General features: G+C 40.8%; 1 protein-coding gene across 1 annotated transcript; it reads left to right on the forward strand.

The window, feature by feature from the left end:
- Positions 1-4,528: 4,528 nt before the first annotated feature.
- On the forward strand, positions 4,529-24,171 carry LOC119661270 (putative odorant receptor 92a). The gene is made up of 5 exons (XM_038070530.1): positions 4,529-4,632; positions 18,268-19,076; positions 19,145-19,346; positions 23,408-23,563; positions 23,623-24,171. Exons 2-5 carry the CDS (start codon positions 18,295-18,297, stop codon positions 23,683-23,685), a joined length of 1,203 nt encoding a protein of 400 aa, XP_037926458.1. The 5' UTR covers positions 4,529-4,632; positions 18,268-18,294; the 3' UTR covers positions 23,686-24,171.
- Positions 24,172-25,656: the final 1,485 nt, after the last annotated feature.

Here is a 25,656-nt window from a genome sequence, read left to right on the forward strand (position 1 = left end):
AGACTTATCACGAACTCCGTCGAGCGGAGAAGCGACTTCACAGACGGAAAAAGGAAGCCTGGGAGAACCAACAAGTCTGTGAACTAGAAAAGTACAGGGAGCAACCGCACCAGGCGCGGGGGTTTTACCAATAAGTCAGCAGGATGAAGCCTTATACACCTCGATGCTCATCCTGTCGAGACAAAGAGGGAAATCTGATTTCCGACAGAATGGGCATATTAGAGCGATGGGTTGAGTACTTTGATGAGCTACTGAACAACCAGAACATCGGCGAGTTGGAGGTCCCGCCAACTGAAAACGACGGAGAAATACTGCCACCACCAAGTTTAGGAGAAACAGTCCGTGCAATTCATCGGCTAAAAAATTATAAGTCGCCAGGAGCCGACGGAATTACAGCCGAATTGGTTAAATATGGAGGCGACCAGTTACACCAAGTGGTTCATGAATCTATTTATCTGCAGCCCTTTTTAAGGTTTTGTGTAAAACACTTATGTGAAATCTAATCTTCGAGAGATGTCCCATTCCGGTATCTGCTCAAAAAATTCACTAATAGTATATTATCAACTTTTAGAAATAGACTAAAAAACTCCCCTTAAGTTCATCCTAAGTGTACTAAATTTCGCACCGACATAGAGGACAGCATACACATGCCAAGTTTCATGAAAATCCAACTATTAGTGGGAAAGTTATAGCAGTTCAAACTTATCAATTTCGTGCTAATTAACAGCATTCTAAGCCATACAAATAAGATGCTGACGTCATAATTAACGAGAATAAATGAAATTCCAGTGAAATATTAAAATTCCATTCAAGAGGAATCTAATTCTCCCTAGCCCTTTTTAAGGTTTTGTGTAAACACAAAACCTTATTAAAATCGGTTTACTGTCTGTCTGTCTGTCTGTCTGTCTGTCCGTCACACGCATTTTTCTCGGAGACGGTTGCAGCGATTGACACCAAATTTGGTGGAAAGCTGGGAACTGTGAACGCTCACGCATACAGTGAATTACATCCTTTTACAACGAATTTAAGGGGGGGGGTCCCCATACATGCAAAAGGGGGGTGTAAATTTTTTTTTCATCAAATATAGTCATGTGGGGTATCAAATTAAAGGTCTCGGTTAGTACTTTTCGAAGCTGGTCTTAGTTTTGACATTTGTTGGAAAGGTGGGGAGTGCGGGGGGTTGAAAGTGACCATTCTTTTACGGGGGCCATTCTCAGAAACTACCAAACCGAAAAATCTGAAAAAAATCAAGAGGCTGCCACTATATGGTGCCTGGGCTCCGAAATACCTTCCACACTGATATCTGCACAAATAAAGTTAATAATAGTATATTAATATAATTTTCAGTAATTCGCTTCAAAACCCCCCTTAGGTTCAAGCTAGGACCACAAAATTTCGCAGCAATATAGAGTATAACATAGAGCATGATCTTACCAAGTTTAATACGTCAAAGTTGTCGCTTCTTTGCAAATTCAAGACTGTGAATGTCAATATCATCCGAAAGTGGATATTCTCACGTAATATATGCATATATTACATGCCACGTACTAAGAAATACACAAAACCTTTCGTACCTGAAGCGTCCAGCTTCCGGTTTCCCGACTTGTTTATATTTGATGTTGGTTAAATTGTTTTCATTCGCTAATAATATTAAACTGAGAGCGTGAAGCGTATGAGGTTGACCATTATCAACATAGGGCTTTCCATCAAATGATTTATTTAAATCGCTTTCTAGAAAATAGAGGGCAATGGAATTTTTAGCTATATTACACGGAGCTGTCGTGCACTCATCGCTCCTCACATCTTTTTCTTTTTCTTCAGTTCACAAGCGGGGTCGGCTCATGATGATCGGTTTCGTCATTTTATTTTATCAAATGCCTGATCAGGATGTAATCGCGAGAGCTTTAAATCCCTATCCAGCGTATCAAGCCACCATTGTTTTGGCCGGCTTTTTGGTTGCGTACGATTGCTTTTGATGTTCTGATCAATACTGGTTGTTGAATTCGAAAACGCCTCTCTTTTTCGCAGTTTTTCCACGATCGATGCAAACCCATATCGATCGCGGATATTCTCACTTCAGACGTAATCGAAACGTGTCACGCCACCAGTGCAATGCAACATCTTCGTCCCCATTACCGGAAGACGCCGTTCATTGTCCTTTATAGTCGGCCAACACTCAGAACTATAGGGAGTGGCAGACGGACGACATTGCAGTAAATTTTAAATTTGGGACGTGCGCTGATACGTCGATCACAAAGAACACCAGGTTGCATTAATGCGTGAAACAATTTCATTACGCAGTTCTTCATTGGCTGATAACGTTGACTCGAGATATTTAAATCGCTGAGTTCTGGCAATGACAGTAACCTGCCCTTCGAGATACTTAAATCGCTCAGTTCTGGCAATGGCAGTAACCTGTCCAGAACTGAACGATTTCAATATCTCGGGTCAATGTTATAAGCCAATGGAGAACTACGCTATGCTCCTCACATAGGGAAACACAAAACCTTTTATACCTGAAGCGTCAAGCTTCCGGTTTCCCGACTTGTTTATATTTGATGTTGGTTAAATTGTTGGCATTTGCTAATAATATTAAACTCAGAGTGTGAAGCGTATGAGGTTGACTATTTCAATACAGGGCTTTCCATCAAATGATTTATTTAAATTACTTTCTAAACAAGTCGGGAAACCGGAAGCTGGACGCTTCAGGTACTAAAGGTTTTGTGTATTTCATAGTACGTAGCACGTAATATATCCATACATTATGTGGAAATATCTTCACTTTCGGATGATATTGACATTTATAGTCTTGAATTTGCGAAGAAACGACAACTTTGACGTATTATAACTTTGTTAGTAATAGTGCGATTTCCACCAGACTTGGTAAGATCATGCTCTATGTTATACCCTATATTGTAAAACGCCTCTCTTGCAGTTTTTCCACGATCGTTGCAAACCCATATCGACCGCGGATATTCTCATTTCAGACGTAATCAAAACGTGTCACGCCACCAGTGCAATGCAACATCTTCATCCCCATTACCGCAAGACGCCATTCATTGTCCTTTATAGTCAACACTCAAACTATAGAGAGCGACAGACGGACGACATTGCAGTAAATTTTAGATTTGGGACGTGCGCTGATACGTCGATCACAAAGAACACCAGTTGCGGAATGTCACTTCATCCAGGTGGCGTTAACGCTTGAAACATTTCATTACGCAGTTCTCCATTGGCTGGTAGCATTGACTCGAGATATTTAAATCGCTCAGTTCTTTCAATGGCAGTAATCTGCCCCTCCAGATATTTAAATCGCTAAGTTCTGGCAATGGTGGTAACCTGCCCAGAACTGAGCGATTTAAATATCTCGGGTCAATGCTATAAGCCAATGGAGAACTACGTTATGCTCCTCACATAGGGAAACACAAAACCTTTTATACCTGAAGCGTCAAGCTTCCGGTTTCCCGACTTGTTTATTTTTATGTTCAGGTTTAGATCGTGTCTTGTTCATTTCTATAAATGCATGCGAATCTCTGCGTTTGGTTTATTTTTCGGGATCCGTTTTTGGGATAGCTCTTCCCTCTTGGTCGTCTTCGACCACTAAGGATGGTCTTTTGACCATGGAAAAACCAAGTTTGTCATTATAAAATAAGCCTCAGTTTCAGCGATTACCTCCTTACCGGCGCTAAATTTCTTTCTAACGAGTTTTTGAGGCTTGAGAACGCTGGGGAGAATACGGTGGATGCGGAAGCAGTTCGAATCATAATTAATGCAATTTTGCGATCATTTTTATTGATTTGTAACACGATGCATTGTCTTGACGAAAGACTACATTCTTTTTTTTCAAATGGGACCGACCGACCGACCGACTTCACTGTGCACATCCAAAATTATTTTGTGGACTTTTTCCTCGGGGCTCATTTTGCCTCTTTTAAACTTAGCAAACCGTTGATTTTCCTGCTGTAATTCCGAATAATGTTTACCAAGTCAAGCTTTGCTTCAGCAGTATTTTTCTTCGCCAAAAGTAATTATTTATTAACAGGCGCTATTCCTATTTATCTAACTAACAAAAGTTGCTTCACTCAAAATGCTCTATTCCACAAACTAATACTCCGACAGCTGTCAAATTTGTACCTGTCTTTTGAAGGTTAGGGTGAATTAAAAATCGTATGGATTTAATATTGGTAGCGCCACCTGAGTGTTAGCCCCTTTTAGCCCAACTTTGTCCTGTATGGGGAGAAATGGATAGGTCACACATTAAGAAGGAAGGAAAATTCTATTCTTTCCCTTTGGAAGTCGGTGAGGTAGATATATGCTATCTAGATTGGTGGTATGTCATCCTCCCGAAAGAGGTTTACAATAATCATGATTGCAATCGGTTTGTCTGCCAGGGGATGAATCTACCCCTAAAACACCCACACTTACAGGTTTACCATTGTTATTCAATCCAAATGTTGTCGATGCATCGCTTCGCATGAATGTAGTAGTAGGTCTTACATTTATGTTGTGAGAAGAGAATGTTCTACAATTGTATTGGAAAAGGATATAAGTTGCAAGCGTTTAGCAATATACTGCAGTCGGAATTTAAACATAATAGTGATAGAACGTGGAATCAGTTCCAAGGAGCAGTTAGTGAGTATTAATTCAAAACTCTGAATATTATTATTAAGTTTTTCTGAATGTTTTGAACCCCAAAATGGCAAAGGGCTGGAAATATAGTCGCTCTTATGATAGAGTGCAAAACTTTTTACGTTTGCTTTATGTGGGTAGAAACCAAAGAAAGTGTTCTGGGACTTGATTGCAATTTGTTTATCGTGGAACCACAAAGCATACCGCATTCCTTACACGGACGAACGTATCCTAGGATAAATTAATAAGGTCGAATGACATAGAGTTTCCTGAGGATTCACTAAAATTGGATCATGTATTTTCAATGAAGTAGCATTGAGCTACATCGCTGGGAAATATTGATAATGTTTTGTCCTTTGAATATTCAACTAGCCAGTTCGCACAAAAGAGAAATCGTTACATTGCTGCCTCGACATAAAATAGAAAAGGGATTTTCTATTTGAAGGTATACAGCAATTTGTCCTGTGGCCTTATTTGTATTTCAGGCATGACAATCCATTCGTATTTTATTAGAGTAACAAATTTTTAATCTAGAATTCTAACGCTAATCCGTTTCACAAAAAATACTGTTTTCATGTTCAATACGATGTAGATTGTTTTCTAATCATCAGCGTGCTCTTTTTGCGATGTACCAGATTTCTCTTTCTATGCAACCAGGGAGATAGAGGACTCCAATAGGCGATTTTGTGCGCCAATTCTTTGACTTTGTGCTCTGCTTCGATACAGGTTTCACTTTGACCATCACATTAGAGCAACTTATATCAGGTGGAACTACATTTTCTGTTGTCGACTTGAAAGCCTTTGAAACCATAAGAACGATCTTGCTTTAAATGGTGATTCCACTGCTTCTGACGGTCTATCTGTTACCGTGTGAACGTATTTCAGAAAGTACAGAGTTTAATTTCCTCCTGGACTCCTCTTCTGTTGTGCACCATGAATGTACAAATGTAATGGAATAGTCGTCCTTCCTTAATCTTCTTTTTCTTCGGCTTGTGTTTCGTTCGGAAGTGGAGTTAGCTCATTTTCATCGCCATGATGCGAGTTTTCGGCAGTCAATCCCACCCTCAACTTCGGCCTTCGACAGAATTTCCCTTGGTGAGCTATTAAAGCGGATATTTCAAAACTCATATTTGGAACAGATGGTTAGCACGTTACGGACTGCTTCCAGATCTTCAGCATGGTTGTCTTGGATATTCAACAACTTACCTTACCATCCAAGGAGAGATGGCAGAGCGTACCATTCTGACCATCAGGATAATTTCTACCGGAACTCTCTACCATAATATCCTACAGGAGTTTTCGGAAATAACTCACCCAGGCGAAACCGCCGAAATGGTGCCTTACCGAACTAAGTATCATATATTTACAACGCCATGACCACTAATTGCTTTAAAACTCAGACAATTAGCTGTGGACAAGTGAAAATCGTGAATCTGAGATTTCACCTAAGCGCTCTATGGTAAAAGTGTATTTTCAACAATAGAACTGGTAAAAGCATTTAGCCAGATCCCCTTAGCTAAAGAGGACATACCCAAGATTGTCATCACAACACCGTTCGGATTTTACGATTTTACCAGCTTTTTGATCTTTTCTTATGCCTACATAAATAACATATTAGTGGGTTCATTTTCACGTGAAAAGCACACAAATCAATTAAGAATTCTGTCGCAATGGATGAAAGAGTATGGAGTAGCGGAGAATCCAAGCAAATATAGTCTTGGTCAGAAACAGGTTCCTTTCTTAAGATAGCTGGTTTCAAGGGAGGGGACATATCCCTTGTCAGTCAAGGTCAAAACGGTCCAGTCGTACCTGCAACCACGAAACGTGCCGCTGCTCGGAGCATTCTTGGATATGTTAAATTTTTACAGAAGCTTCATACCCAAAGTAACAGTAGTACCGATACCACCCAACAAAATTCATCACGACAAAATTAAAGGATCCAATCAACTGGACCTACAAATCTACCGCAGGTTCTAAAGTTTCCAACATGGCATTGGAACAGGAAACGTTACTTACGCATCCGAAATGTGATGCACATTTGGCCATTTTCTGTGATTCATCTGACTTCGCGATTGGATCAGTCCTGCAACACTGGATTCTTCTCAAGGAAGCTCCATCTAGCAGAACGTTTATACCAAACATATGACCGGGAACTACTGGAAATGTATTCAGTGATAAAACACTTTCGTCATACAGTCGATTTATCCATCATCTTGACGAATCACAAGCCCTTCTATAGAAAGTGTTAGTGAGTACTCCCCACGTTAAATTCGTTTAGATTATATGGGGCAGTGTACCACCGGATCCTGTTGCGACAATTGAGGAGTATGTGGTATCTCAATCTACCGACAATAAACTCAAAATTTTGCAACAGAGAAACGTAGGGCTCCGACTAAAGCAATTCTAAATACTGGGAGTCAGCTGCTGGTGTGGTATGTCTTCTGATATCATTTGACCTTACGTCACTCGTTCATTCCGAAAACCTGATTTGAACAGCTTACAGCACTTATTCAACCATTGAACAGATGCCACTGTTAATCTGATAGCACTGGGTCATCTGTGAAAACCGATTGCACGAGGTGGACGCGTGGTTATGAGATTTGTCGGTAACCAAAGGTGACTCGTTATGTAATTGCACCATCTAATTGCTAGAGGGTTAAGTAGAGTAGTCACTTGGTAGAAAAGACAGTCTACTCACATATTTCACATTGTGAACACTACCATGGAAATCGGGTCGGTGTTACAGATGAATGCAAGTAAACACATTAACTTTTCTAGAAAAGGCTTTTGTTGAATTTCTACCGATTTATCCAGCTCATTTGCCCTGGTAATTCCTAAAGTCTATAACAGAGTAATTTCTTTCATTGGGGTTTAAGGTTTTCGTAGCGAAACAAACAGGATGAGCCCTCTGCGATACTCCACTCCTATTACGTATTGAAAAGCATCCAAACTTAGAGGAAATCCGGAAATAGAAGACGTATGGTCGTTCTGTTCATCATTAATTGACTATTCTTATAGTCTTATAATCAATTACGACAATTCTATCATTTCCGAAATCTCCACATTATGTTTTAAGGTTTCGGATACGATTTTTCCTGAAGAATTCGCCATTTAGGAATACATAGGCCACTGTTAATATGGAAATTGCGGCTCCTTAATCTACTATGAATTTGAGGGGATCTAAATTTATTTTTGCATGGGGAAGGTTGGCCTGTAAGGGAACATTGTCATTTCAGTTTTGTTTTACAAAAACCTTATTAGAATCGATTCGATGGCTATCTATCTGTCACACCCGATTTACTCAGGAACGGCTAAACCCATTATCACGAAATTTGGTGAGAACGTGTTGTCTGTGAATCTCTTACATAAAACAGGTGGTATCATTTTCCACTGGATTTTAGGGCGTACATTTTTTTCACAGAATATGGTCGTATGGGGTATCAAATGAAAGGGCTCAATTAGTATGATACTTTTCGAAACTAATGATATTGTTGACACCGGGTGAAACATGAAGACTCAAAATGTGTCTTCCAAAAAAATGTAACAAGTCTCAACCCAAAAATATGAAAAAAAATCGCATGCGTGCATCCGTATGAAACCTAGGCCCTAAAATACACCACATTCCGCTGTTTGCTTAAATAATTTTCCCGAAAACCTCCCTTAAGTTCATCCATACAAAATTTGATAGAGTTATGAAAAATAATATAATACATAATTTTGGAAAATTTGACAAGAATCCAACTATTAATAAGGAGAAACTCATAATTATCCATATCATTGTGATTATCAAACAAAAGTGAACTCATATGAACGACGGAGTTGGAGTTGGAAACATATGTATATCAAGGAATCTTTCGAATTGGAGATAACGCGAATGGGAAAACAGGAATTTCTCACAGAATTTTGAACACAAAACTTTTATACTGAAAACGTCAAGCATCCGGTATTCCGACTTGTTATTTATATCCCAAGATTCAGGAGGGGGAGGTTGGAACCCTGTATTATGTGTACTAACCTGTTAAAATCATTGTGTTGTGTTGTTATGGTTCTGACACGATTTCTGTTATTCCGTTCCGTATCATCATCTCATTTTTTTGGACTAGATTGTTGGATTGGAGTCTATCCACTTGTATCAACATTTGGGTAGACTGAGTTGAAAAATATATCAATTGCGTCCTCTAATGTTGATGATAAGCAAATTGTTTCCTATCACTTCCATCATATCATTGCCTAAGCCAAAGATGGGAAGGGTTTTATTGTTAAGTCTACGTGGTTTGCTTTTGATTCCGCTATAAAAATTGGCACTATGTGTTTTGAATTTCATAGCTGTGAATAGTCACATCCTTTGATGGACTGTCACTGTCAGAAGGGTTAAAGTTGCAAAAAACATGTGAAATTTACTATGTGTCTCAGCTTTTACTCCCCATGATGTCACTGCAAATAAGATTTGCATCATTGTCATAAAATGCGCTACTGAGAGAAGATCCTTTTTTCTCCCCACTTTTGATATATCTATAAATGTAGGCTATTTTGAGTCAATTATTGATGCTACGTAACTTCCTCGTGAGGAACTCTTGATTTTGGAGTGATGAATAAAGTTTACGAATTTGGTAGTCGCAAACACGCAGCACCATGACTATGAATATTGATGGGTAGCATCCTCAATCAACAATAAAATTACTTTTAGAGCTGAAATCTTTTGTACGAACTAACAATAAAACTGTATTAACCCAAAAAAAAAACTTTCACACACCTTCGACTTTGTGTGCAATACAGGTGGAACTAAAAATAATCCTTCACTTAACCACTCCACTATGTGTTCATCGAAACTGTGTAGCGGCTTTGCGACATGAGCGGTATGTCATTCGCCTTTCCCAAGTATAATCCGACAGCAGAATGTATTCAATAATATATAATATTCGCTATTTTGATTTTTTTTTCTTCCGTTGTAACATTTAATTACCCCTCTCAATTTCATAATTCCTATCTCGACATTCCTTTAGATCCAACATTTAAAATAATTACTTGAAAAAACCTAACAATTAGTCGCTTTCCCCTAAACTCAAGAATCCAATTTCATTTGAACAAATTTCACTTTGAATTTAATAACAATTCTTTATTGCCATTGAACATTGACCGATAAAATTATACGTTTACCTGTTTTGATGCTATGTAAACTTGCACCAGTTACGTATTATTAAATATATAGACCCAGCGGTTGACCTGGACTAGAGCGAATGAGTATGCACTTAGCCATGCAAAAATGGTGTTAATTTTTGCTTTCACTGACCCTACGTTAAATTTCAACACCAGGGTCGTCGGAATCAGAAATGAACGGGGATGGGACTGGCTGATTAGAGGGACAGCTGATTAGCTGGACACGGGAAGACCGTTTTTGCTGGTAGAAAAAAGTGGTCGCGGAGGAGTTCTGTTGTAGTGGTTTGACGAAGACGTTACCTTCATAAGATTAATTGTTTTGTTGTTCATCGAGTGGTAAGTTTTGAATTGAGAATTGTCGCGATGATGTGAAAAATGTTCGTGAGTTTAAAGCGGGATGGTGTACATTTTTAAGGTTTTGTGTAAAACAAAAGCTTAATAAAATCGATTCACAATCTGTTTGTTTGTCACCCGCACTTTTTTCCAAAACGATTAAATCAACTCGAAAGAAATTTGGTAGAGATATGGGAATGAATGAAATCCTACATAAATTGACATCCAGTTTTCACCGAATATAGCCACGTAGGGTATCAAATGAAAGCTCTTGATTACTGTAAAGTGCGCGAATAAGGGGTCAAAATATGCACACTTAAAGTGCAACAGGACTCATTTTCGGAAACTATCCACCCAAAAGATCTATTAAAAATGACGGTGGCGCGCTTAGAGGAAATTTAGGCCTCCAAATTTTGCCCCACTATTCGGATATCTGTTCAAATAAACTTACTAATCGTATATTACCAACTTTTCGAAATTGACTGAAAAGCCCTCCCCCCCTAAAGTTCATTTTATCACCAGTATAGAGGACAGTATCGTGTATACGCATGCCAAGTTTCATGGAAATCCGGCTAATAACCGCAAAGTTATAGCAGTTCAAACTTATTAATTTTTCGCGAATTTAATGCATCTGAAGTTATGTAAATGAGATGCTGACGTCATAATTAACGTGAATATTCGATATTCGAGTCAAATATTAACATTCCATTCATGAAACATCTACTTCACTCCAGCTCATTTTCAAGGTTTTGTGTAAAACAACACCGTACTAAAACCGGTTTACTGTCCGTGTGTCGGTCTGTCTGCCTATCACATTTTTCTCGGAAACGGTTATAGCAATTGACACCACACTTGGTGGAAAGGTATGAACTGTGAACGTTCACTCATACATTATTTTATGTGGAACTTTGTTATCAATGGTGTTATGAACTAAAAAATACGAAACCGCTAATCGTGGGGCCATTCGACGTCTAGGCGGTACGATGACCAGGAACGTTGCTTCACAAGCTGCGGCTGTTTCGCCGCTATCTTTTGCGACCAGTTCAGTAGGTTTGCATAGACAGTGGGTGAAGTGAGCTAAGGGAATGAACCTCTTCTTCACCCGCTCCTACTAGCAAATAACGGCGGGGGCGTGTACAACATCTTACCGCCCCTTGTTGGACCAGGGATTCGTCGAGCGTTTCCACACAATTCGCGCACGTGAATGTGAAGCTGTTGAGGTTCGGGAGGAATTCCAAAGAGTGTCTGTGGAATTCTCGGAAATTGATCCTTTGCATAGACCAGGTATTCCCAGGCTCTAAGCATCTCCACCAACTGCGAGAACTCTATCTCAAATCAATGATTAGATTGCATCTCGGCTATGTCCTGGTATGTTGCTGCTGTACAGTCACTTGTTTCGCTTTCGCGATAGTTGAGAGACCGAAGAGATCCACCATGAAAAATTGGTCTGGAACGTCGTCATGACTCACTAAGGCAGGACATTGCTAGGCTGACTCAATGCAGCTCTGTAAATGCCAGCAGATGGGTGAAGAGTAAAGTGCAGAGGTTTTAGAGGAACTATGCCATCTCCAGTGAAACACCCGTAGTTGAAATTCTGGACCTACTAAAGCAGAAACTTTCTGTCGTATGCAGTGGGTTACGACGGCACGGCGAAAATCGCCCTAGTTGTGTTCAGAATGCAATATACGCGAGGAACCAGCGGAGCTTTTTCATATCTCTCAACGAATCCCAACAGAACGTCCAAACAGTGCAGTTTCTGTAACGGAAGCGAAAGAATATTAGGGTGGAGTTTGGTTGGAGTTACCCGCTCAGCACGCTGAGCATTCTGAGTGGATCACCGCGAAAGAACGCGGGGCCCAGGTCTGAATCGGGTGCAGAATTTCTGGTACAAGAAATTTACCAGTATACACAGTCGGTTGGTACATAGCAAAACTTAGGTAATTTTTTGGCCGGAGGAATTTCCACACTTCCTCACTACGGGAATTCCTTATCTCTAAAAAGTACACGGTTCAGGACCCCGCGGACACAAGAACGATTACTTGCTTACCAACCCTCTACAAATTCATAACGTCCATTATTAGTGGAAGGGTCAATGCGCACTTCGAGACCAACAACATTCTATCCGAGGAGCAGAAGGGCTGCCGGGTTGGGTCAAAGGGTTGCAAAGAGCAACTCGTTATCGACTCGGTAGTTGTCAGACAAGCAACTAGAGGCCAAAGAAACCTCTTTAGTTGCTATATCGATTATGCCAAGGCTAGCGTCCTGCATACCTGGATAATCGATGTCCTACGTCTATATCGCATTGATCCGAAACTAATAAAGTTTTTGACGACCGTCATGGAAGGATGGCATACCACCTTATTGGTGCATTGCATTCATTTGAGGGTGTTTCTACCTCAGAGCCCATCCATATAAGGAGAGGCATCTTTCAGGCGGATTGGTTGAGTCCCCTTTGGTTCTGCATGCACTGAATGATGCAAGAGGGCATGGTTTTGCAATAAAGTATGGCCTACGTACTAAGTGCAAGCTGACACACTTATACTTAGATGACATCAAGTTGTATGCTGGTAAATACGATCACTTTAAGAGTTTGTTGCGAATAATAGACTTGTCTTGGAGTTTGGATTAGACAAGTGTTAAATCTAAGCCATCCGCAAAGGTCATCACGCCCCGCCTGCCGTACATAGCACTGGTGACCTCCACATCGAAGCTATGACCGAGGCAGACTTTTATAAGTACCTAGGTGGTGATCTTATAATGGTCTGCTGTCTGAATTCCTGCCACGTGTAAGGCTGGTACTGAAATCATATTTCTGGGGGAAGAATAAAGTAAGCGAATTGAATGTATTCGCTATCCCTTCAGTGGCGTATGCATTTGGAATATTGCCGTGAACGAAATCCGATCTGGAAAACGTCCAGCGGTGGATAAGGACTATTATGTCCAAATTTTGAATACATCATCCAACTCTGCCATGGAGCGGATGAATCTCCCTCGTGGCATCGGAGGTAGGGGCGTGGTTGACGTGGCGGCGCAACATCACCGTCAAGTCGACTCGCTGCGCGCTTATTTTTACAGCCAAGGGCAAGCGAGTGCCTTGCATGCGGCTGTTTGTAAGACAGACTGTGGGCGGACCGCACTTAACTTGAAAGATCGATCTTTCAATCCTCTGAGTCGGATCGATGAATGGAAGCCAAAGGTAATGCACGGTAAACACGTGAATTGCCTTTGGCAATCATTTGCCGATTTGCATTTGTGGAACAAATGGCTGTATGCTGGGGAGCTCTTTGATGAGTAGGAGGCATTTATGTGTGCCATTCAGGGTGGCGTAGTTGCCACCCGAGGTTATAAAAAGCTAATAATGAAAAAACGGGTGGAGAACGACTAATACAGACTGTGTGGTTCGGCGTTAGAGACGTTGGATCATCTCATTTCTGCAATACACCACCAGGCATAATGCTGTATATAAGATAATTCATTAAAGCCTTACATACAAGCGTGGACTGATCACGGGAACGTGTTCGGTTCACCGACGTGAGCCGTAAGCAGTACTTGATAGTTCCGCTTACAGCATGTACTAGGAGCGGTGTTCGATGTTGCGGGGAGTTCTCGAGGGATCCTCCCATTAAACTACCACCAGCCCCCCTTATCTCTTAAGTAGGTAATATCGTCCGAGCCTAAATGCTTGGCACTTAGAGCTGGTATTATGTAAAATCCAGCATCTGTCGAGATTGTGACAACTCGAAAAAGTCAAAGTCCACTGTTCATTATATAATAAAAAACTTTAAACAAGTCAGGAAACTCGGCGCTTCAGGTATAAACGGTTTCTGTTTGTTTCTTCTGTGAGTATATTTGAGTGCAGAACTATCTACACTACATTCAGCATGTCAGACTACTCATTTTAGTGTGATATTGATATTTAGAACTTTTGTATAGTATTATTAACTTAATTTGAGCAGATATCGATATGGAGAGAATTTTAAGGCCTAGACACAGTATAGAGGCAGCTTCTTGATTTTTAAGGTTTTGTGTGAAACAGAACCTTATTAGAATCTGTGTGTCTGTCTGTCTTTTTAAGGTTTTGTGTAAAACAAAACCTTATTAAAATCGATTCAATGTCTGTCTGTCTGTCACACGCATTTTTCTCCAAAACAGCTGAACCGATTCGAACGAAATTTGGTAGACAGATGGGAACTATAAAATCCCACGCATACAGCGAGTGGCATAAATTTAGGTGGAGTTTAAAGGGGGGCTCCCCATACATGCAAAGGCGGATTCAAAAATTTTTTTCACCGGATATAGTTGTGTAGGATATCAAATGAAAGGTCTCGATTTGCACTTTCCGAGGCTGCCATTAGTTTTGGCATAAATTGCAAAGTGCGTGAGTAAGGAGTCAAAATGTACGCACTTGAAGTGAGACAGGACTCATTTTCGGAAACTACCCAACCTAAAAATCCGAGAAAAATCAGGGTGGTGCGGGTAGATGAAATCTAGGCCTCAAAATATGTCCCATTCCGATATCTGCCCAAATAAACTTGCTAATAGTATATTACTACTTTTTAGAAATTTACTGAAAAACTCCCCTTAGATTCATCTTAGGTCTTCCGAATTTTGTACCAGCATAGAGGACAATATTTTGTATATACATGCACAATTTCGTAGAAATCTGGCAATTAACGCCAAAGTTATAGCAGTTCAAACTTAGCAATTTTGCGCGAATTTACCGCTTCCAAAGCCATGCAAATCAGATGCTGACGTCATAATTACCCGGAATAATTGACATTCGCATGAAATATTAAAGTCGCATTTATGAAGAATCTACTTATCTGCAGCACTTTTTAAGATTTTGTGTAAAACACTTATGTGAAATCTAATCTTCGAGAGATGTCCTATTCCGGTATCTGCTCAAAAAATTTACTAATAGTATATTATCAACTTTTAGGAATTGACTAAAAAACTCCCCTTAAGTTCATCCTCGTGCATACACATGCCAAGTTTCATGAAAATCCAACTAATATTGGGAAAGTTATAGCAGTTCAAACTTATCAATTTCGTGCTAATTAACAGCATCCTAAGCCATACAAATAAGATGCTGACGTCATAATTAACGAGAATAATTGAAATTCGAGTGAAATATGAAAATTCCATTCAAGAGGAATCTAATTCTCCCTAGCCCTTTTTTATATTTGATGTTGGTTAAATTGTTTTCATTCGCTAATAATATTAAACTGAGAGCGTGAAGCGTATGAGGTTGACCATTATCAACATAGGGCTTTCCATCAAATGATTTATTTAAATCGCTTTCTAGAAAATAGAGGGCAATGGAGTTTTTAGCTATATTACACGGAGCTGTCGTGCACTCGTCGCTCCTCACATCTTTTCCTTTTTCTTCAGCCTTCGGTTCAGAAGCGGGGTCGGCTCGTGGTGATCGGTTTCGTCATTTTATTTTATCAAATGCCTGATCAGAATGTAATCGCGAGACCTTTAAATCCCCATCCAGCGTATCAAGCCACCATTGTTTTGGCCGCCTTTTTGGTTGCTTACCATTGCTTTCGATGTTCTGATCAATACTGGTTGTTGAATTCTCGTTGGCGAGAATTACGTGACCACACCATCGAAAACGCCTCTCTTGCAGTTTTTCCACGATCGATGCAAACCCATATCGGTCGCGGATATTCTCATTTCAGACATAATCAAAACGTGTCACGCCACCAGTGCAATGCAACATCTTCGTCCCCATTACCGCAAGACGCCGTTCATTGTCCTTTATAGTCGCCCAACACTCAGAACTATAGAGAGTGGCAGACGAACGACATTGCAGTAAATTTTAGATTTGGGACGTGCGCTGATACGTCGATCACAAAGAACACCAGTTGGGGAATGCCACTTCATCCAGGTTGCATTAATGCGTGAAACAATTTCATTACGCAGTACTCCATTGGCCGATATCGTTGACTCGAGATTTTTAAATCGCTGAGTTCTGGCAATGGCAGTAACCTGCCCAGAACTGAATGATTTCAATATCTCGGGTCAATGCTATAAGCCAATGGAGAACTACGTTATGCTCCTCACATAGGGAAACACAAGACCTTTTATACCTGAAGCGTCAAGCTTCCGGTTTCCCGACTTGTTTTTTTTTTTGAGGAGGTGGAAATCGTCAAAAGACACTAGTCTGGACACACCAGCGTGTGGGATTTTTACCCACTAAAACCACCCCCGACTCCCTCCCTGCCCCGCGGAACCACCATAAGGTATTACATCACGGGGCGGAGTCAGCTCACTCTAGCTTAATCCCATTTCTTCTATACGCGGTGCACGTGACCGCGCTTTTCTCCTTTCCTCTGCCTTTCGCAATTTATCTTGAATAGATGCGATCATGGAGTTGACCGCATCTTAATTCTCCTGATGTACTAGCATTTTCGGCACCAGATTTTCTGGTACCAGCATCTCTCCTAGTCTCCTCTAGATTCCTCGTTTCTTCCACAAATCTCGGACAGTGGAAGAATACACGCTCTGGGTCCTCTGGGACTCCATCACAATTTGGACAGTCGGGTGAGGTCTCCAATTTAAACCTGGGAAGGTATTGGAGATATCCTCCATGTCCCGTGAGAAACTGGGTGAGATTATAATTAATCTCACCGTGTCGTCTCTCCAACCACTCCCTGATGGCAGGAATGAGCCTGTGAATCCACCGACCCTTTCCCGAGCGTTCCCACCGCTCATCTATTGCCATCTATTTATGGATCTCTCCCTCTCAGCGTTCTTCGTCTGCAATAAGGGAGAGATTGGCTTCGAATGGTATACACGTATTTGATGGTCGGCTTGGAATTTCTCTTCCAGCGCTCCGTGATGAGGACCGCTTCTGCTTTTTGCTCCGCAAGCGTCAGACCAGAGCTCTCTAACCAGCATTTGACAGCACTGATTGCCTCGCTTGAGTATAATTCAGCATCTTTGAGATGTTTTGCGACAACAACCAGTGCTATGTCGTCAACGTAACCCACCACTGTGGCTTCCTCCGGAAGGGGAAGATTAAATACATCGTTGTACATGATGGTCCACAGTAGTGGGCCCAATACGGAGCCCTGTGGGACACCCGCGGAAACAGCGTACTCCTGGGGTCCGTCATCGGTATCATGCCAGAGCCTCCTTTCAGTTAAATAACTATCGACGATAGCAGCGAGATAGGCGGGAATACCAACCTTCGCTAGGGATTTGCGTATTAGATTCCAATTAGCCGAATCGAATGCATTTTTCACATCCAGGGTTACTACCACGCAATATTTGCTGGTACTACCCTTTCCGTGAATTGCATCTTCGGCCAAGCCAGTAACCAATTTGATGGCATCAATGATTGATCTGGTTTTTCGGAACCCATACTGCCGATTTGAAAGGCCGCATTGGTTCTCAACAACCGGGAGTAATCTATTATAGATTACCCACTCTAACATTTTCCCCACCGTGTCCAAAAGACATACGGGTCGGTATTACGATGGTTCACCTGGAGGTTTACCAGGCTTAGGGAAACGTCTCACCATAGGGTCAAAGCTCTTACTTTACAAAACTATGATCTTGCAAGTCCTTATGTATTCCTTGGAAACTGTGAACTCTTGGCCGCTTTGGAGAGAAGGGTGGGCGGGTCGCTTAATCCGTATGGATGAGGATGATCCAAACCGGAAATCTATAAGAGCAATATCTACGATAGAAAAAGAAGACGAGGTTGACCCTGGCTAAGATGGAGCCATGGCGTAGGTCAGGACGCCAGACAGCTTTTAGGGATATCGAATTGGTGGACCTCGTCGCAAAACCGGGATGTCTGGAGTTCCTTATTAAGACAGGCCTAGATCGGATACCGGTTATTGCGCCGTTGATGATGATGAATCGTTTGTGTTTCGGCAATTGTTTATTTCTGATAATGGTATGACAATAAATAGTTGCTAGCTATATACTGCCAGTTCGGGAACCGAGAAGATGTGCTGCTGATAATTTAAGATAAGCGGATCTACATTTTTTGTATATTTATATATTTTATTGTAACTTCAAAAGATTTAAAGAAAACCCCGTTCATATCCCACTTTTTAAAATGTGAATTAACACAAATTAATATTTTAAATATTATTGGATCCTTTCACATAAAATCCTACATTTTTATAGGAAACAATTAATTTCGAGTTAGCCAGAATGAAGTCACAGGAGAAATTTGTCCAGTTTGGCGATTTTATGGGAATTGCTGTTGTTTTCTATAAATCATTGGGGCTCGACGCATTCGCTCCACAAGAAAAACGAAGCATTCTTCTGAAGATTTTTCAAGTTTTAGTCTTGGTTTTGGGCACTGGGAATTTGTTTTTGGCAATCGCATTGGAAGTCACCTATTTCATAAAGTCGTTTGGAGTCCTTACAAATATTTTAGAAATAACAGCACTGCTTCCCTGCACTATTATTAGCACTGCATCGGCTACGAAAATCTTGACAGTTTGGAGCAGAAACGCACAACTGACCCCCATTCTGCATCAACTGGAGGATATGTTTCCGCAAACTGTTGCTGAACAAGAAAAATATGACATCAAATTCTACCGAAAGCATATGCGGAGAGTGGTACTGCCTTGCGTTGTATTGACACTGATAACAGGAGCCATATTCAGTTTTTTTGAAATATCCGAGTCAACGATTAATTACTTTCGCAATGGAAATTTTGAAAAAAAGTATCCGTATTTTTTCTGGTACCCTTTTGATGATCAGACGAATTGGGTTTACCCAATACTTTATTTGCATCAATTTTATGCGGGTTTTGTAACAGTGGGCGCTAGTATAGCGACGGATTTGCTTTTGTGTTGCATTGTTACTCAATTTCGAATGCATTTGGACTTTACATCGAGGCAGCTCTTGAAAATGGTACCCAGAGGAGGATCAAATGATATACGTTATTTGAAGCAGTTGATCCAGCGTCATATAACAATTTTACGGTAATAGTATGCATAAAATTTATTAAAAGGTGAAACTTATCAAAAGTCCACTTGTTTTTCCTTTTTAGATTTTCGGACGACATAAATGATGTTTTCGGCATTTCGAGTCTTTGTACTTTTTTGTCCTCAGCTCCGATCATTTGTTTTACTGGATTTCAAGTATCGATCGGCGTCACTAACAAGACTTTCGCTAAATATATTCTGTTTTTGGTATATCAATTACTTACGGTGTTTGCGGTTTGCTACCATGGAAATATCGTCATTGATTCGGTAAGCAGAGTGAATTACTGAATGAGTAGTACATATGTAGTAGATTTTTCACATCTTTTCCTCCTAATTCCTCCTAAGGAAATGTTGTCTTCAAACTAAGTAGAAAAAAAAAATCAAAATTTCATCCACAGTTTTTATTCCTTCCTTTCTCAACTATCCAAAACTGTGAATTATATCATTAGATTCCGGACTTTAGAGTATATGAACAAATAGTAGTTCTGGCCCCTTAGTAGTAGCACGGGAAGTTCCCAAAGCCGTAGACAACTCTTTGTTGACTTTAATGAGATGACGTGGGGGGAGCCAGCTTGGGCACTCTAGTCGAGCGGATGACTAGTATTAAATATGAATTAGTAAATCGTTTAGTCTTGAGCGAGCGTTAATCCATTAGTGAATTCTAGGACCAATTAAGGGTAGGTCAAACTTCAATTGATCGAGGGGGGGCTCTTTGTTCCCAGGGATATCCCACGAAACACTCAAGGAGAAAATAAGGAAGGAGGAGGAGCTGGTTGCGTTCAGGTAGAGTATGAAAATGCTTTGCTAAGTGAAGAAGGTACCAACAGTTACGACAAACCCCTCCCCCTCCCCCCAAAAAACAAAGACCTCGAAAACTGATGCCGGTGTGAAAAGAGCAAATCTAATATTCTTCAGTGCTCTCTTCTGAATCATATAGAGGCTTAAAGGAAATTATTGAAATGAAAAGATGACTTTGACTTAGGCCTAATTGAAGCCCAGTCGAATGTCATTTCCAGAGCTCGAAATTGAAGATTTATTCGAATATGCGTTGCAATTGTGAAAGACGCGCAGTCTGCGACTTTCCTCCAGAAAAACTTCCTCAAATTCGTGGAAAGCGAGCTGTTGGTTTTCTTCTACAGCCTATAGCTAAAAACACACAAAGAATAGAAACAGCCGTATTCCCCGCGGAATGAGCCGTTACACAACAAACCAGAGAAAAAGTTGAACCATGATATGGGCATTATTTCCTGCAAATTTCATTCGCGTTGATGTCAAGCGGATTAGTAGTGTCCCGATTGCTCCCTTTTCACCATTGAGGAGCTGGAAGAGGCAGTTCACCCTATGAAATATAAGGATACTATGTATTGCGACAGAGTTACATAAACTGGTGTTCAATCGTATTGTTCGACGAATTTAACATTTTCTCGAAGGGGTCATTTTTGCTCGTCGCTGGAACGTGACGAGGCTTGCGCTGATAAGCAAAGTGAAAGGAGACTCCTATGCAAGCCATAAATGCAATCATCTCGACGGATAGCTTTCCTAGAAGGGCAGCTTAGGATGGGGATTATATAGGGACAGCATGTGTAATGTGCACCTGGAACGCTTCCTATGATAGTTTGTTAAAGCTCGACATGCCAGAAGAATCGACCTGGGTCGGTAATGCGAATAATCATCATCAACGGCGCAACAACCGGTATCCAGTCTAGGCCTGCCTTAATAAGGAACTCCAGACATCCCGGTTTTGCGCCGAGGTTCACCAATTCGATATCCCTAAAAGCTGTCTGGCGTCCTGACCCACGCCATCGCTCCATCTTAGGCAGAGTCTGCCTCGTCTTCTTTTTCTACCATAGATATTGCCCTTATAGACTTTCCGGGTGGGATCATCCTCATCCATACGGATTAAGTGACCCGCCCACCGTAACCTATTGAGCCGGATTTTATCCACAACCGGACGGTCATGGTATCGCTCATAGATTTCGTCATTGTGTAGGCTACGGAATCGTCCATCCTCATGTAGGGGGCCAAAAATTCTTCGGAGGATTCTTCTCTCGAACGCGGCCAAGAGTTCGCAATTTTTCTTGCTAAGAACCCAAGTTTCCGAGGAATACATGAGGACTGGCAAGATCATAGTCTTGTACAGGAAGAGCTTTGACCCTATGGTGAGACGTTTCGAGCGGAACAGCCTTTGTAAGCTGAAATAGGCTCTGTTGGCTGACAACAACCGTGCGCGGATTTCATCATCGTAGTTGTTATCGGTTGTGATTTTCGACCCAAGATAGGAGAAATTGTCAACGGTCTCAAAGTTGTATTCTCCTATCCTTATTCTTCTTCGTGTTTGGCCAGTGCGGTTTGATGTTGTTGGTTGATTCGTCTTCGGTGCTGACGTTGCCACCATATATTTTGTCTTGCCTTCATTGATGTGCAAGCCAAGATCTCGCGCCGCCTGCTCGATCTGGATGAAGGCAGTTTGTACATCTCGGGTGGTTCTTCCCATGTCGATATCGTCAGCATAGGCCAGTAGTTGGGTGGACTTGAAGAGGATCGTACCTCATGCATTCACCTCGGCATCACGGATCACTTTCTCGGGGGCCAGGTTAAAGAGGACGCATGATAGCGCATCCCCTTGTCGTAGACCGTTGTTGATGTCGAATGGTCTTGAGAGTGATCCTGCTGCTTTTATCTGGCCTCGCACATTGGTCAGGGTCAGCCTAGTCAGTCTTATTAATTTCGTCGGGATACCGAATTCTGCGAATGCGAATAATGTTGGGATAAATTTTTGCACTGTCGAATAGGCATAAAGCAGACTTGATATGTTGGTGCAGCGGGTAGGCGGATGGGCGATCGCCCATGGTTTCAGATTTGAGCTGAAGAAAGTAGTCATTTTGACTGAAGAGAAAATTCCGACCCTGTGTCTCATGGTGACCCGTGATGGTCATGTACCTTCGATTGGCACACGACTTGGAGATGAATAGTGTTGAGCAAACAGCGACGCTAACAGATAAACGTGTGTTACACATTGAGTTGGAGTTCTTCTTTAGCGAAGAAGAATGAGCTAGACCGGCGAATACACCGCAAGGCAGGGGTTTTCTTTAACACCATTTTCATAATACATAATTCTCTGAGTTGAAACCTCCTCCCATCATCAGAGAACAATCTGAAACCGTTAGATACATTGTTCCAAACTGGTCCTCCCGTTCTCCTAGCTTAGGTTGACGACATGGGGAACGGTTAACAAAGCGTCGAGAACAAATAAAGGACAGAATATAGTGGAGCGGTGAGTGAAAATATTCCATTCTCATATGTTGTATAGCGGCCATTGCTCGCCGCTATCATTTGGGCTTCGGTAGCTATGTTTTCAGCCTAAGCGGGAGCGGGAGTGCTAGTGCGAAGCAATGTATCAAATGGTTTCAAACAAGTTCTCTGATGATGGGGAAGTGGCTTACCGAAAACAATAATAATAACTCTTTTAGTATGCGCAATTTGTAGTCATGACGAAGTACTTCATCACGTTTGGAAAGCAGACCAGATTATCATAATAGAAAAAGAAATTTTTAAGGAAATCAATTAGAATGCACCGATCGTGAAAGAGGGATACTTCCTGTGATTATGATCATGTAGTCCACGCTGATGATAACTCGGTATGGTGGAGCTGGATTTTCGGGGCAGTGAGAAACGATCCATTAGGTGGTAATTTCATAATTATAGACACCCCTCGGGTTAGGCTTATGACCGAGCAAAATGGTGAACCCGATGCGGAGGGCCGATCTCGCTACCTAACCGATTCTTGTATGGTTGTTTAAAGTCCCCCGAAACTTGATACATATGTACAACAACGCAATATACTCGACATATCTCCAACCACTTTTTCCACTGACAGCAAGCCTCAAATTTTCCCAAATATACCCATATGGGATATCAAAGAAAAGGTCTCGATTAACGCTTTCGCAAAAGATGAGGTGTCGAAAACTGCAAATGCAAAGTGAGATAGGATTTATTCCCAAGAACTACCTAACTAAAAAGTCCAAAAATAAATTGATAATATACATAGTGTTTCAGAAATTTACTGAAAATCCTCTTAACTATATCTTGGGAATAGAATTGCATTAACATAAACCTTACGAAAAAGCACGATTCTGGAAAGTTTAGTAGAAATTTCACTACTGCTAACAAAGTTATAGCAGATTAGCATCGGGTTTGGGCACCACAGGATATCGTAAGATGTCACCATCGCAAAGTAGAATTGCTATGCACCCAAAAAATATTATACCAGTATATATACGAGAAATTCATGATAAATTCCATATTTTCTTCGTTTTAATTATTTTCAGAGCCTTGAAGTGGGTGACGCTGCTTATGGTCAGGATTGGTTTCAAGCCAGCAAAGAATACAAGAAAATTTTGTTGGTTTTAATGACTAGAGCAACTAAACATTCAACCTTGAGAGCCACGAGTTTCGTAACTGCTTCGTTGAGGACGTTTAGCAGTGTAGGTTAAGGACTCTGATATAAATGGTCGAATTTTAATCTATTTTTTATACTTTCTAGATTATAAGTACTTCATATCAGTTCTTTGCATTGGTGAGAACCATGTACAACGATGATAACTGAGTTAATGAAAGCTAGAGGCTTTGTCTTAGCTAAAGTAGACTTGGAGCGTCCAATTTCAACTGTTAAATTGTTTAGGAAGTATAACATATATGTTCGTAGAAACTTCAAAAAGCAAATATGATGCCTTGATGTAAAAAAAAACTTAATTAGAATCACTGTAATATTTGTTCGCCACATCTAATTTATTCGTAAACAGCTAGTTGTGAAGTGTTTTCTCTCAAAATATGGACCTTTTTGAAGCCGCTCCCACATATTTTTACATGCCACTTTGATTTTCCTTTGTCGGGTTGTCATTAATTTTGTCACTTTTTCTTGAGTTCTACTTCCTTGGATTTATATCAGGGTCAATAAAAAATTGGTTTGACGACCGACATATCTTGTCCTCCTTCCACAATATCGAATAATATTCGTATATTTTTCCTTCGTTCCTTACTAGCATAATATCTTCATCCCTATTATAATAATAAATTGTTTACTTATTAAAGTACCTAATCTATTCGTTTCATTTCACGGTAATTAATTTCAGCTTTTAATGTTTTGTGAAAAAGCTTTTCCTAACCGAAGCAACTTCAAAATACCTTTTCATGGCGCAATCTACACTGCATTTCTCGTCCTTTTTCATATTGCTGAAATTTCAGTGCATTATATTTTTCTACACCCACAAGAATCATTAGAGTTCTCAGCTTTTTTTTTGGGGGGGGGGGGGCGAACGCAATGCTGATCGTATTGCTTCCTACAGTGTACTGTAGTGTACCGTTACGGTTTTCCAAGAAGTGCTCTAACACACCTCCAGGCCCTGATCCAATTCGATTGTTGCACCATCGATTATTATTATTATAAGGTGTTGTTAAACCCACCTTTGCCGTTTATGGGGAAAGCAGCAACAAAACAGGTTAATGATCATTTTTGATTTCTGAAACATTCTGTATTATAATTTATAATTGAAGACTACTTAAATAGGTTTTTGGAGTGTTGGGAACTTTAAAGATAATAGGACTTGTGGTAAAAATTTCAAACGAAAATTAGATTGATCATCCCTGTTTGTCGTAAAAGGTGACGAAAAGGGATAGAAATTTGTGGGCTAGCAACCTGCAGATTTTGGAACTTTCTTGCTACCGAAACATCAAGAACATCCGGAATAGGGGTTAACCTCACGCCGAAGAGCTTTGGTTATCGAAAACGGACTGTGAGTGGTTTCTGGGATGTGCGCATGCTCCTCGACAACGGCGTTGAGGATCCCCAGAATGTTCCCTTTCTCCAACTTTAGCGAGAATTCCAACGATGTAAGTTGACATTCTGGGCGTAACCGAAGTAAAGTGTTAAAACTCCGGAGAGTACTCCCCTCTCTCTACCCCCACCAAGGGACCTGCACTTTTATACTCGGGAAAGCCAGGTGGTAGCAGACACGAATCCGGTGTCGAGTTATTTGCGACAACTACCGCAATGCACACTCTCACAGACTTCTAACTGCAACATTCCATTTCAGGTTAAGGATAATCATAATTGTATAATGCTACGCTCCAACGGAGACTTCCGATATAGTGCAGAAGGATGTTTTCTACGAGCAATTAAAGTTTCGGGGAGGCTTCCTAAAGATGACATTTTGATCGTGGATTTCTGAAACTTCTATCGTCTCGTCATTGGTGGCACATTGTTCGAGTACAGAGCCTGCCATAAAGTCATTTGGTTTCAGCTGACCGGCGCCGTACGACCAATTAGATAGACTACTTCGCGATCAGTAGTAGATTTAGGCGTTGTTTCCTGGATCAATTTGTGCATCTACGTTGCGTGGTTTCGCATTAACATCCCCAGACTTACTCTCGTTATCCTGTCTAAAATCTGAAAGTGCTTTTATCTCAACACTAAGATCAAGTTGAAACTGTTCTGTGCTAGTGTTCTTTCTGTGTTACTGTATGGGAGTAGCAAATGTAAAGTGCAGCAGAAACAAGGTAATCTCTTCGACCTGTATTT

This window comes from Hermetia illucens, chromosome 1, assembly GCF_905115235.1.
Source record: "Hermetia illucens chromosome 1, iHerIll2.2.curated.20191125, whole genome shotgun sequence".
Taxonomy (NCBI): Eukaryota; Metazoa; Arthropoda; class Insecta; order Diptera; family Stratiomyidae; genus Hermetia; species Hermetia illucens.

Bases quoted from the DNA above. Each gene is read 5' to 3' on its own strand.
- LOC119661270 (XM_038070530.1), top strand. From the start codon at position 18,295: ATGAAGTCACAGGAGAAATTTGTCCAGTTTGGCGATTTTATGGGAATT. The intron at 19,347-23,407 runs GTAAGCAGAGTG...AATTATTTTCAG, and splicing joins GAAATATCGTCATTGATTCG to AGCCTTGAAGTGGGTGACGC. The intron at 23,564-23,622 runs GTAGGTTAAGGA...TATACTTTCTAG, and splicing joins CGTTGAGGACGTTTAGCAGT to ATTATAAGTACTTCATATCA.